Source organism: Podarcis raffonei, chromosome 13, assembly GCF_027172205.1.
Source record: "Podarcis raffonei isolate rPodRaf1 chromosome 13, rPodRaf1.pri, whole genome shotgun sequence".
Classification (NCBI taxonomy): domain Eukaryota; kingdom Metazoa; phylum Chordata; class Lepidosauria; order Squamata; family Lacertidae; genus Podarcis; species Podarcis raffonei.
In genome coordinates, this window is record NC_070614.1 from 19,004,955 (window position 1) to 19,019,056 (window position 14,102).

The 14,102-nt window shown below is 44.9% G+C and overlaps 1 protein-coding gene across 3 annotated transcripts in view; it reads right to left on the reverse strand.

The window, feature by feature from the left end:
• PLXDC1 (plexin domain containing 1) overlaps positions 1-14,102 on the reverse strand; it is a 77,273-nt gene that overhangs the window by 15,942 nt on the left and 47,229 nt on the right. For all 3 annotated transcript variants that reach the window (XM_053361427.1, XM_053361428.1, XM_053361426.1), the window contains 5 exons: positions 8,416-8,538; positions 7,584-7,702; positions 6,162-6,261; positions 5,027-5,122; positions 355-436 (listed from right to left, as the gene is read on the reverse strand). In XM_053361427.1, coding sequence (XP_053217402.1) covers positions 355-436; positions 5,027-5,122; positions 6,162-6,261; positions 7,584-7,702; positions 8,416-8,538 — 520 coding nt within the window. The remainder of the gene's footprint in view (positions 1-354; positions 437-5,026; positions 5,123-6,161; positions 6,262-7,583; positions 7,703-8,415; positions 8,539-14,102) is intronic.

Here is a 14,102-nt window from a genome sequence, read left to right on the forward strand (position 1 = left end):
TTTCAAAAAAGCTTGTAATTGAACCGCCCTCCCCACGAAAAAATATTTGCTACATCTTTATTCTGTCATAGTCCTAAATAAGTGTGGTGCAGGGCAATCAAGGCAGGACTTTGGGGCAGAAATACAAATCGGCCGCTCAGTCGAATGAGTTCCCATAGGGATGCCTTGCTACATTTTGAAGTAAGGGACATTGCCATCTAAAGAGGGTTCTTCCCACCCCGAGATCATTAAGTCCCAGGGTCTAAAATTACCTAGCTGCACCATAAATGCACCATAAATAGGATGAGACTAGAGGGAGCTAATTTGACTCTCGAGGTGCGAATGTGCATCCCTTCCCACATTTGTGTGCCTTACCTCTGCAGGACATGACACCAGCTGCAGTTGAAGGTTAGGTCAGATGTGGTGCAAACTTCACAGCTCTGGTGCTGGAGGCAAGCTGCAAAGGGAAAGAGGAAAAGCATGAGAGCTCCAAAACTTTCTTTCCAAAATGAGAGGAGCCAACGCAGAAGCCAGCCTGGAAGATGTGCTTTCTGAGTGTTGGATGGCTGGCTACCTGGGAGTAAAAAAGGTAAAGGGACCCCTGAACATTAGGTCCAGTCGCAGATGACTCTGGGGTTGCAGCGCTCATCTCGCTTTACTGGCCGAGGGAGCCGGCGTAAAGCCTCCAGGTCATGTGGCCAGCATGACTAAGCCGCTTCTGGCGAACCAGAGCAGTGCACGGAAACGCCGTTTACCTTTCCACCTATTTATCTACTTGCACTTTGACGTGCTTTCAAACTGCTAGGTTGGGAGGAGCAGGGACCGAGCAACGGGAGCTCACCCCGTCGAGGGGATTCGAACCGCCGACCTTCTGATCGGCAAGTCCTAGGCTCTGTGGATTAACCTACAGCGCCACCCGCGTCAGCTACCTGGGAGACCAGGGTTCAAATTCCCACTCAGCCACGAAGCTGACTGGGTGACTTTGGGCCAGTGACTGTCTCTCAGCCTAACCTACCACACAGGGTTGTTGTGAAGGATTAAATGAGGAGGGGGAGATAATTATGTCTGGCACTTTGAGCTCTTGGGGTGGGGGGAAGCTGGCATATAATGTGCAATAAAAAAAGTTAGTGCGTGCAATTTTTATGCAAATCCGCCCCTCTTTCTTGGTGCTAAGTGGCCACTCTGTGCCGAAACCTCTTTGCTTGACTGCTGAGAAAGTTTGTGTGTTAATCTGAAACCATTTTCCTCACCCCACCCTGCAAATCTGACCCTACTCTCAAGGTCTTGGCTGGGGACACCCTCCCAGAATTCAAGAGAAATGAGGGAAAGCTGAGATGTTTCCCAACTTAAAAGTAAAAAACCTTTTGTTCCTCTTTTCTTGGAACAAAGTGGTACGGAGCAATCTCTCAGAGTCGCAGCAAAAAGCTGGAAGCACTTGTGATTCTATTCATAACAGCAAAACAGGAGCATGGGGGATGTATCCCAATCTCCTTCCATTGTGTTGGCAGCGGATTTTAACAAGCCTTTTTCCCTCAGGGAGAAGCATTCGGCATGTCACCGAAGAAAATAGTTTCATGCTGATTTCATCGATCACCCCTTGCTTGTGCTTGGATCCGGAATTTTCCGGCAAGTGTCTCAACATGACTTCCATTCCGTCTCAGCTCTTAAGGCCAAACTGGGAGTGCGCAGGGAAGGCTTGGACAGCTTAGTGGTGCCATCAAGGCAGGATTTGTGGGGCAGAGGTCTGGGGCCCTGCTCAGCGTAATGCGCAGGAGGGCTCCCAAATGTAGTAGGGATGTTGGCTTTTAACACATTTTTTTTAAAAAACTTTTTTTTATTCAAAATTAAAACAAAACATATTATCCAGAAACATATCATCCTTATCCCCTCCCCTCATTTTTTCTCCCTCCTCCCACACAAAATTCACCCATCCACCCACCCTGGCTTCCCTCAGTTCCAGTCTCTGATTTCTGTAAGAATACTGTTTTCTGCATGTTACACAGTTATATAGATCCTCAAACTATTTAGCTGATTATCATCAATAAAAAGTTTGTGAATGTTTATTCAAAGCCAGCCAAGGAGTCCAGTTCGCTTTGTTGCGTCTTCAAATACTTTGTAAAGGGTTCCTATTCATCTTTGAAGTCACAGTTATCCTTGTCCCATAGCTTATATGTCAATTTTGCCAGTTCTGTGGCTTTTAACACATTTTGACGTGATGTGCCTTGCCATCTAAAACACACTGCCACCTACAAATACCTAGCGGACCCACTGCGACAACTTTTTGTTTTATGTATATGAAAAAAACTGGTTTTTGTGTGGTTATTGTGGAGGCGGTGAGAAAGACGTATACCGTCTAGAGCAGGCATCCCCAACTTGTGGTCCTCCAGACTTATTGGCCTACAATTCCCATGATCCCTAGCTAACAGGACCAGTGGTCAGGGATGATGGGAATTGTAGTCCAAAACCTCTAGAGGACCAAAGGTTGGGGGTGCCTAGTTTAGAGCTCTCTGGACGTAAGGTGGGGTATGAAATGCAACATGTAGGAAAATCGTTTCCCCCGTTCCATTTTTAATAGTTACAAGTTTACATATCCACGCTTTTTAAAAAATATATTTCAGGGTCAGCGGTACTCCCTGCCACTAGAGCTCATTAGGACTCTTTTCTGCTGTCATGCATTCCTTTGGAATACCTTTAACACTTCATCATAGTAGTAGCAGTATAGGCTACTTAAACATTGCCGAAAGAAAGAAAGAAAGGGGAAATTGCAGTACATATCTCCATGAAAATTTGCATATGCTAACTTATAGGTTTATGTGCAAATTTACAGATAGAGACTCTGATTTAAATCAGGGTGGGGCAAGAGTTAAAAGCAGGTGGACCAGCCAATATTTTTTTTTACCCTTGTACAGGAGACTAGTTTCTACGCGCAGAGCTCTCTGCCCTGCAACCAGGCAACCAGAGAGTCATTATCCAAGTTCAAACACGCAATTCCAGCTGGATGAAAAGACCTGAAGTGTGAAGCAGGGCCAGTGAAGGGAGTGCCCTGAAGGGAGATCTGAGGGCCACAGAGAGGCCTGGGGGCCACATCCGTGCCATAGACTCTTTTCATCTGATTTTTGGTGTTCATTCCAAAGTGGTCATAAAAGACGTGTGTGTGTGTGTTGTTGTTTTTTAACACAACAACGGCTTATTTTCTTCTCCCCCCCCCTTTTTTTACACCATTTCCGAGTGCTTATTTATAGCCTGTGCTGCAGCAGACTGAGCCTGCTGTTTGGGTTGTCATAAAACACCCAACAGATATGGCTTAAGCGCATAACCTTGGCATTTCCCGGACAGGTTTATCCTCCACTGGGTATTTATGGAGGCAAGCAGGACGTTTTTGTTTTCCCTGGCATTGTCCTCGTGGGCTAAATGCTATCTCTTTAACCATCTCCTTTGTGATGCATCTCAAGGAGTGGAAGGTACAGAACGTGCTGCTGCGAAGAGTGCTTAGTGGGTTATTATTATTATTATTAGTATTAGTATTTCCCCTTTTTACTTTTTCATTTCATTTTTCATTCTACCCCTTCTTCGTCACAAATGGGGTTACAATAAACTAAGTCCACGAAAAGCCACTGAGATGTTAGAGAATGTGTCTTTTTAAAAATAAAATAAACAAAAAAACAGCTGTTGGTTGAATACATAATTGTTGGGGTGCTTTAATCAATGGGATCTTGCATCCTAGCTAGCTTCCAGTTTTTTAATGTCTGCAAAGCAGTGACAAACAACCAGAAGCCTCTGGTCACACCCACGTAATACATTTAAAGTGCATGGCTCCCCCCCCCAAAAAAACCCCCACACACAATGCTGGGAGTTGTAGCTTGTTAAGAGTGCTGGGAATAATAGTTCTGTGAGAGGTGAACTACACTGCCCAGGATTCTTTAGAGAAGTGGAGCCATGTGTTTTAAATGTATGATGTGGATGTGACCCTTGTCAAAAATCCACCCTGCAGTCAGCCCCCACTTTGGTCTCCCTGTCACATTCGTCTGGCCAACGTCTGGAGTTGCCACATGCTGAGTCAGATCAGGGAAGATCTCCCATAGCTCAGTGGCAGATCACATGTTTTGAGTGCAGAAGGACCCAAGATCAGTCCCCGGCATCTTCAGGTACAACTGCAGAAGCCTCTTGCCTGTAAAGGTAAAAGGTAAAGGAACCCTGGATGGTTAAGTCCACTCACAGGCGACTATGGGGTTGCGGCGCTCATCTCGCTTTTAGGCCGAGGGAGCTGGCGTTTGTCCACAGACAGCTTTCCGGGTCATGTGGCCAGCTTCTGGCGCAACGGGACACCGTGACGGAAACCACAGCGCACGGAAACGCCATTTACTTTCCTGCCACAGCGGTACCTGCTTATCTACTTGCACTGGCGTGCTTTCGAACTGCTAGGTTGGCAGGAGCTGGGACAGAGCAACGGGAGCTCACCCCGTTGCAGGGATTTGAACCGCCGACCTTCCGATCGGCAAGCCCAAGAGGCTCAGCGGTTTAGACCACAGTGCCACCCGTGTCCCTGGACACCTGGACAGCTGCGTCCACTCAGTGCAGCGGTCTGAGTCAGTATGGAGCATCTCCTTCCCTTCTTGTGTCCATGCAGCTCAGCATGGTCTCCTTTGATGGAGAGCGGATTTTTTTTTTAATAAAAAATCCTCCAATGTGGCTACAAGCCACAACACTAACTTAATGTGGAGTTAGGCTGCAAGACTTCAGCAGGGAGGAGAATCTATGCACACATTTCCAGCTGTCTCCCTCAAATTCAAGGCTTTCCGCTACACTCAGCTATGGTTGCAAGTGGGGAAGTGGGAGAAGGCAAGAGCAAACTGAGGGATGCCCTTAGTCACAAAGAAGGAATATGAACAGCTCCCTTCTCTTCAAAACCCCCTGCTAAATGCATCTTCGTATTGTCATCTTTACGCCCAGGAAGGCTTTCCTCACATACATCCTTATCTAACTCATGACAACAGTGCTTGAGACTCTGTGTGCTAGAGGCATGCTTCATAATGCGCTTCCGACTCACTGGGCAAGGGCACAAACTCCACAGCCGATGCGCTAGTGATCTTGCTGGTGTCCAGCTCCACTCGGTGATATTCATAGATGGTCCGACGGTGAGCTTCTGAAAAAAAGACAAAGATGGGAGTATTCAATTAAAGCGGGTCTCTGCCCTCTGTCTTGTGGGGCGCAGTCTCATATTGCAGTCATGCATATCTCTGCACGGTTAAATATGATGGTATAGCTCGTGAGCAGTTTTGGAGCACCTCTGGCATTTTAGGGGCTGGAAGAAAGCTTGTTGGACCCCAACTCCCTATATAGCAGGAGATCCCTGGACAATGTAGAATCCAGCTCCTCCCTTCTTTGGGTATTTACCGTATTTTTCGCTCCATAAGACACACTTTTTTCTTCCTAAAAAGTAAGGGGAAATGTCTGTGCGTCTTATGGAACAAATGTGTGGTCCCTGGAGCCGAATTTTTCATGGCTACAGCCTGCACCCAAAAAATCATGCACCCACTGTTGCGTGGGGCCGCAATGGTGCAAAAACGTGGTTACAAAGCATGGATCCACATAGATCCTCAGGATTTTTGCATTGGGCTACCCTAAACTCACTGTCTGTGGCCACAGTACGAACCACAAAAATCATACACCCACTGTTTCATTCAGAATATTTTTTTTCTTGTTTTCCTCCTCTAAAAACTAGGTGCGTCTTATGGGCAGGTGCATCTTTTGGAGCGAAAAATACGGTATTTACTTGGCCAATAGCCAGTTGAGCTCTCTTCTTTGGAATGCATATTCCCTTTTGCTTACTGCACAAGGGGTAGGAGAATATGGCTGGAGGTTGTTGGCTTATGGTGGTAGGCATGTCACTCAGCCCTGGCACTGTCTGTCTAAGAGAAGAACCCATCAGAAGAACCTCAGAGGAACCTCAGATGAGCCCTGCTGGAGGAGAGCAATGATCTATCTAGTCAAGCATCCTCTTTCCCACAGTGGCCAAGCAGATGCTTATGGGAAGCCCATGAGCAGGACAGGAGGACAATAGCTATCACCCTCTGTGGCTCTTCAGCAACTGGTCCTCTGAACTTGGAGCTCTCCAGCCAATAAGTCTACCTGTCTAGGGATCCACTCCCATCCTTCTCCTCTTCCAAATAGTCCAGACTCACCAGGCACGCCAGGGGAGGAGTTACGAATCATGAAAGCGTCTGAGAGTCCAGCTTTGACGGGATGTTGTGTAGAACTAATCTCCAGGACAGACATGGGGATCTGGAGCCACGAGAGGGGGAAGAAGGCTTAGAAAATCCCATCCATGGAGTTAAAGAAAGGTAATTCCACACCCACTCTTGGAGCGTCTCTGCTCCTAAATGGCTAAGACTTTGATGAACTTCTTAGCAGAGGAAACAACAAAGAACTGGAGTCTCACCACACCTTTTAGTTCTGTGCTGTCATACGTAGGCAAACTAAGGCCGGTGGGCCGGATCCAGCCCAATCACCTTCTAAATCTGGTCCACAGACGGTCCAGGAATCAGCATGTTTTTACATGAGTAGAATGTGTCCTTTTATTTAAAATGCATCACTGGGTTGTATGTGGGGCATAGGAATTCATTCTCTCCCCCCCTTTCAAAATATAATCCGGCCCCCCACAAGGTCTGAGGGACAGTGGACCGGCCCCCTGCTGAAAAAGTTTGCTGACTCCTGAGTCTATATTTTATCTTTTAACCAAAAGATAAAAGAAAATTCACTGACTAAAAGTGTTCAACCTGAAGTGGCAAAAAAAGAGAGAACAAATTCTATCCCACCCTACTAAAAGATGAACACCAATACAGGCTAGGGCATCTTCAAACCATATTATTCCAATAAAGAGCCAAATGCCTAGGTGAAGAGGAACGTCTTTACTTAGTTCCCAATGATGGTTCCAGGCACATCACTCTGGGAAGAGCATTCTACAACCAGGAGCCACCACCCATAAGGCCTATATGTCCTGTATACCTCGGTCCTGTATACCTGAAGGAGCGTCTCCACCCCCATCGTTCAGCATAGACACTGAGATCCAGCGCCGAGGGCCTTCTGGCGGTTCCCTCACTGTGAGAGGTGAGGTTACAGGGAACCAGGCAGAGGGCCTTCTTGGTAGTGGCGCCCACCCTGTGGAACACCCTCCCTTCAGATGTGAAGGAAATAAGCAGCTATCCTATCTTTAAAAGACATCTGAAGGCAGCCCTGTTCAGGGAAGTTTTTAATATTTAACGCTGTACTGTTTTTAACACTTGATTGGGAGCTGCCCAGAGTGGCTGGGGAAACTCAGCCAGATGGGCGGGGTATAAATAAAATTTTTTATTATTATTATTATTATTATTATTATTATTATTATTATTATTATTATTATTTTCATATTGCCACTGCCACCCCACACCTCCCAGGAGGGACGGGGACAGACACACACACAAAGAAGCACCTCAGATAATGAGCCTGGTTTAGGTAGATTCATGCAAGGAGAGGCGGTCTCTAAGGTATTGGTGTCTCAAGCTGCCTAAGGTGTTATAAGACAAAACCAGCACTTTGAATTGAGCCCAGAAACTAACTCCCCTCACCTCTTTGTAGCCAAAGACTATTCGGCCATCACTGTGCAGAGCTGCCTGGAAGTCAAAAGAGCCTCTGTCTTCTTTTCCTTCCAGGTACACTTGGTCCCACTGAACCACAAAGACTGTCCCTGAAGAGGAAGAAGAGCAGGAGAAGGGGTGAGAATATGAGAAGGCCATTGTTTTACCCTAACAGCTGGCATGGGGACTAGGAACTTGAAACTTCTGCTATCATTCACAGATTCAAGGAAGGAACTCAGAAGCCAACTAACCATGCTCTCCGCCAAGAACAAGGCAGGGCCACCCACTTGCCCATAGATTAGCCCAACCCAGACTTTCCCATCTTGGTGCCTTGTGGACATTGCTGAACTACAATTCCCATCATCCCTGAACAGTGGTCTGAACAGTCTAGGGCTAATGGGAGTTATCAATATCATAAGTGTGAAATAAAGGCAAATTGAATTGGTACTATAGTCAGAGGCACCAGCTTCTCAACATGGTTGAGGGGGCTTGACACAACATTCTGACATCACGTATGCGAAGTCGTAAGGAGTCAGGGGGCGGAGCTGAACATCCTCTGAATATTGATGGGACCTGGTCCCCTAAAGGGGCGGGGGGCTCCAAAGTCCCTTAGCCCCCAGGAGCTGGCTTCTATAACGATAGTCCAGCTATACCTCTCGATTGCAAAACAAATAGACCTGTGCGAAAAGCACCTAAGCAGATAATTTTGGGTTTTCACATTTTGCTTTGCAAAGTAAAGGCTGGTTCTAGTGTTAAACAAAACGGGAGATACTAAGCGCTCCCAATGATTTTTCCCCCAAGTCTGCATGTGAAGAGGACTCACCATTGTCAAAGTATTTAACGGTGGAATTTCGAGAGTAGCTGGGATTGAAGTTTGCCATGAGAGGAGCAACATATTGCGTGGCTGTCAGCATCCGATGAATGACGTCCCCCATGAAGATGAAGCCTAGCAAAGAGACCAAGGGAGGGAGGGAGCCAAGCTATTTTATATCACCATCTACAATCCTGTTGCCTTCTTCCCCAGACTCCTAAGAACCCCAGGGTCACTTTCTAGAGAGCCAGAGTGCTGCAGTGACAGCAGTAGAAGCAGATTCAGAACTGCAGGGGCTCTTCAGGATAGTTACAGCTACACACCATCACAGCCGCAACCCCTTCTAAGAGTACACAACCTTCTAAGCTTCTACAATAATCTTACAATTATACAATAATAATAATTAGGGATGTGTTGCAACAATCAATGCAGATCTCCATGTCCTGCCTTTCTGCTAGATCTACTATTTTCTGTACACATACATGGGCAAATGATTTGGAGAGTGGCAGCAACTTCTTTCAGAGTGACTTCAGTTTAAAAAAAGAAAAGAAAAAATTAATTGGTTTTTCAAACAAATACAAATACAGTGGTAACTTGGGTTACATACGCTTCAGGTTACATACGCTTCAGGTTACAGACTCCGCTAACCCAGAAATAGTGCTTCAGGTTAAGAATTTGCTTCAGGGTGAGAACAGAAATTGTGCTCCGGTGGCGCAGCAGCAGCAGGAGGCCCCATTAGCTAAAGTGGTGCTTCAGGTTAAGAACAGTTTCAGGTTAAGTACGGACCTCTGGAACAAATTAAGTACTTAACCCGAGGTACCACTGTACAATAACCATTAAACACTTATCCAGCAGTACAGCTAATGATGTTTGCTTTATCCATTGTCTCTATACCTACACTTACACATCTGACATTCAAACATATTACTTAACGTAACCCCTCTTCTGAGAATATTGAGTGGTTGGTGTAACAAGGTCTGATCACTTCAGATGGTGACAATAGTCACAAAATTAAAAGACGCCTGCTTCTTGGGAGAAAAGCAATGACAAACCTAGACAGCATCTTAAAAAGCAGAGATATCTTTCAATGATCAAAATGAGTGTGCTTCCAAAGATGTTATTTTTGTTTCAAATGATTCCTATAATTAAGGGGACAAAGACCTTCAGAGAGTGGCAAAGAATGATTTCAAGATATATCTGGCAGGGCAAAAAGCCAAGAATACAATTTAAGTTACTAACTGATGCGAAGGAAAGAGGTGGTTTTGCCCTGCCAGATCTGAAACTATACTATGAAGCGTCTTGTCTCTGTTGGCTAAAGGATTGGATAAAATTAAAAAACAATAAATTGTTAGATCTTGAAGGTTTTGATAACAGATTTGGATGGCACGCTTATTTATGGCTGGAGAAGAAGAAAAGTCACAAAGGTTTTGAGAATCATATCTTCAGGAGTTCTATAATAGAAATTTGGGACAGGTATAAAAATATATTGGAACCTAAAGTCCCACACTGGTTGTCTCCATTAGAGGTTATGAGTGTAAAGAAAACAAATATGAGAGGGAATTGGATTACTTATGGAGACTTAGTAATTAAAGAGGGGGAGAAATGGAAAATGAAGCCATATGAACAAGTTAAAGACTATGTGTATGATTGGTTGCATTATCTTCAGATAAATGAAATGTTTAAAAAGGATTTTAAAGAGAGGGGATATATAGAAAAAGAGTCGAAATTTCAAACAGAGATAATAAATAACGACTTTAAGACAATGTCAAAAATGTATAAAATGTTACTGGAATGGCAAAGGACGAAGAGATTAAGTCGGTTATGATACATTGGGCCAAATATTTTGGTTATAATATACAATTGGTTGATTGGGGAAAAGTATGGAATGAAAATATGAAATTTACTGCATGTACGGCGTTAAAGGAAAATATTATGAAAATGGTATATAGATGGTATATCACACCGGTTAAGCTAGCAAAAATGTTTAAAACATGTAATAAGTGTTGGAAATGTAAAGAAAAAGAAGGATCCTTTTTCCATATGTGGTGGGAATGCAAGAAGGTTAAGGGTTTCTGGGAAATGATATATAACGAGTTGAAAAAGATGTTTAAATATACATTTGTAAAGAAACCAGAAGTCTTTTTGTTAGGAATAACAGGAAGAGAGATTAATAGAAGTGATTACAAACTTTTTCAATATGCAGTAACAGCGGCAAGAATATTAATGGCCCAAAAACAGAAACAAGAGGAACTACCGACTCTGGAAGAGTGGAGAATGAAACTTATGGATTATGCAGAATTGGATAAAATGACTGGAAAAATCAGATACCAAAAAGATCACAAGTTCATCGAGGACTGGAGAAAGTTTACGAATTATCTGGAAAACATATGTGATGAACAGATAACGCTAGTCGGTTTTAAAGAGGCTTTGTGATGTCAAAGGTGTATTGTAAAAAGAAAGAGAGATGAAAGGATATTATTAACTGGCAATATAATATATTGAAAATGCGTAACAAATAGAAAATATGGATGATTGATGGAGGAGCTGAAGTTCAAAAATTGGAAATTTGAGAATATGGTTGTGTTGATAAATTTGTAAAAGAAAAATTTAATAAAAATTTATTAAAAAAAAAAAAAGCAGAGATATCACCTTGCTGACAAAGGTCTGTATACCAGTAGTTAAAGCTATGGTTTTCCCAGTAGTGATATATAGAAGTGAGAGCTGGACCATAAAGAAGGCTGATCATCGAAAAATTGATGCTTTTGAATTATGGTGGAGGAGACTCTTGAGAGTCCCATGGACTGCAAGCAGATCAAACCTATCCATTCTGAAGGAAATCAGCCCTGAGTGCTCTCTGGAAGGACAGATCCTGAAGCTGAGGCTCCAATACTTTGGCCACCTCATGAGAAGAGAAGACTCCCTGGAAAAGACCCTGATGTTGGGAAAGATGGAGGGTACAAGGAGAAGGAGACGGGAGAGGACGAGCGGGTTGGACAGTGTTCTTGAAGCTACCAGCATGAGTTTGACCAAACCGCGGGAGGCAGTGGAAGACAGGAGTGCCTGGTGTGCTCTGGTCCATGGGGTCACGAAGAGTCGGACACGACTAAATGACTAAACAACAATATAACAAGGTCTACCCTTTTTTTGGAAGGTGTCTCTGTTTGCTGTGCCTTTAATTACCCTCCTGAGTCTGGTGTGACACCCAGACGTTGCTGCATCCCATATATTCTTTTTCCATATGTTCAGGGGCAGTAACTTGTGCTTCCCCTGAAGTTTCATTGCACACCATTCCGTGGAAACAGATGCACCTTGCGGAGTTTCTGTATTCCTAAAGGCTTACCATGCAGAACCACTCCTCCTCAATGCTCTGTGGGCAAAAAGATTCCTGCATCGCGGAGAGTTGGACCAGATGACCCTTGTGGTCCCTTCCAGCTCTACAATTCTATGATTCCCATGCATTTTCTCCAGAGCAACCCTAGGAGCCAATCCTCAGTGGCTGACTCATCTCCTGATTGGCTCCAATGGGCACAAAGGGTGAAAAGACTTCTTCTCAACGGCTAAAAAGGCTCCCCTTTCATACTGCTGATTGGATGGCTCTAGACAGTGGAAACGGGAACCCTGTGCCGGATGGGGGCAGACACAGACACACAGACACACACAACTCAGGACCACTCTATTAGATTGGTCTCAACTAGGGCCAGGGCCTTTTCAGTACTGGCCCCAACTTGGTGGAATGCTCTGTCACAAGAAACTAGGGCCCTACGGGACTTGACATCTTTCTGCAGGGCCTGCAAGACAGAGCTCTTCCGCCTGGCCTTTGGTTTGTACTCAGTCTGACCCTTACGTTTCCCTCCCCTTATGATCTTGATTTAGAGGCTACTTTTAAAATGAGGCTGCATTTTAAATTGCATTTTAACCTGTATTTTAAATTGGTTTCCCCCCCATTATGTTTTTTACTGTGATTTTATTGGTGTTAGCTGCCCTGAGCCCGGCTCTGCCGGGGAGGGCAGGGTATTATTATTATTATTAATAATAATAATAATAATAATAATAATAAAATAATTCCCACTCAGCTATGAAGCTCACTAGGCCAGTCACCATCTCTCAGCCTAACCTCCCTCACAGCGTCGTTGTGGAGAGCGAGGGGAGAGGAACATGCACCCCCTTTTGCATGCGTCAGAGGATGGACAGGTTAAACATGCAATGCAACAAATAAATAAAACCCACTTTGCTAGCCACCAAACCAAAGGCATCATTGCTCTGGTGGGAGAAGGGGAGGTGGCTTTTGCTTCAGCGGCAGCGTGGAGACATAAAATCATCAAGCCGACCGCCTTGCTCAGCTACGAGGCAAACCTTTCAAGGCTCGCTGCTGTGCTGAAAACCTACAGACTGCAGGATCTCAGAGCAGAGGGGGCAAGCCATTCCAGTCCTCAGAGCTAGGCTAGCAGCACAGCTGCTGCCAGCTGGGCGGCGGAGGTGACGGCAAGGAAGGTGGAGAAACTTGAAGTTCCAGTAAACACCACAGATAGATTCCAGATGTCGCCACAAGTGGGAGCGCAGGAGGTCCACAGAGGTCAGGAGGGGCAGAAGGATGGGTTGAGGCAGAACAGATTTTCAGAAGAAGCGATGGGGGATGTGACTCACGCTTGCTCTGCGATCCGCCCGGTCTCGTGAACACAGAAACGTACGGAGCTGAAGCTATCTTATACCAAATCAAACAATTGGTCAATCTAGCTCAGTATTATTTACACTCTCCAAAAGGGAACATTCCCAGCCGTTCCTGGAAATGTTAGAGACTGAAACTGGGACCTTCTGTGTGTGTAAAGCAAGTGCTCTTCTGCTTGACTGTGGGCAGCCCACAAAGTGACTTGGACATCAGGGATGCCCTCTGGCCGCCATTTGCCTGCCTTCTCTTTCAGCCCCTCATTCCAGAGCTTCTTGAAGCATCTCAGAATCATGGAATTGTAGAGTTGGAAGAGACCACAAGGGTCATCTAATACAACCCCTTAGTATGCAGGAATCTTTCACTCAAAATTGGGGCTCAAACCTACGATCCTGAGATGAAGAGCCCTGTGTTCTATTGGCTGAGCTTGGTAGTAGGGCGGTCACTTTTGCATTGTGAGTGAGGAGCTGAGCATACAGAACTTGCACACAATTTGCATGTGCTATTTTTTATGAATAGATGTGTTATGTACTGAGTTGAATAGGATCCAAATGCAGCAGTCTGATTGGTCCTAGAACAATAGGATCCAAAATGCAGCAGTCTGATTGGTCCTAGAACAATAGGATTCAGAATGCAGCAGTCTGATGGGTCCTAGAACAATGCAGCAGTATGATTGGTCGCAGCAGCCACCCAATCCAGCTCCAGGTGGAAGTGAATCCACAACCTGATTGGCCTACAGGAGAATCCAGGAATTAGCCAATCATGTGCAGCCCATTGTGTAAATACAGTGGTACCTCGCAAGACGAAATTAATTCGTTCTGCGAGTTTTTTCGTCTTGCGAATTTTTCATCTTGCGAAGCACGGATTCCCATAGGAATGCATTGAAAATCAATGCATTCAACAAACTTGCAAGACGTTGTCATCTTGCAAAGCAAGCCCATAGGGAAATTCGTCTTGCAAAGCAACTCAAAAAACGAAAAACTCTTTCGTCTTGCAAATTTTTCGTCTTACGAGGCATTCGTCTTGCGAGGTACCA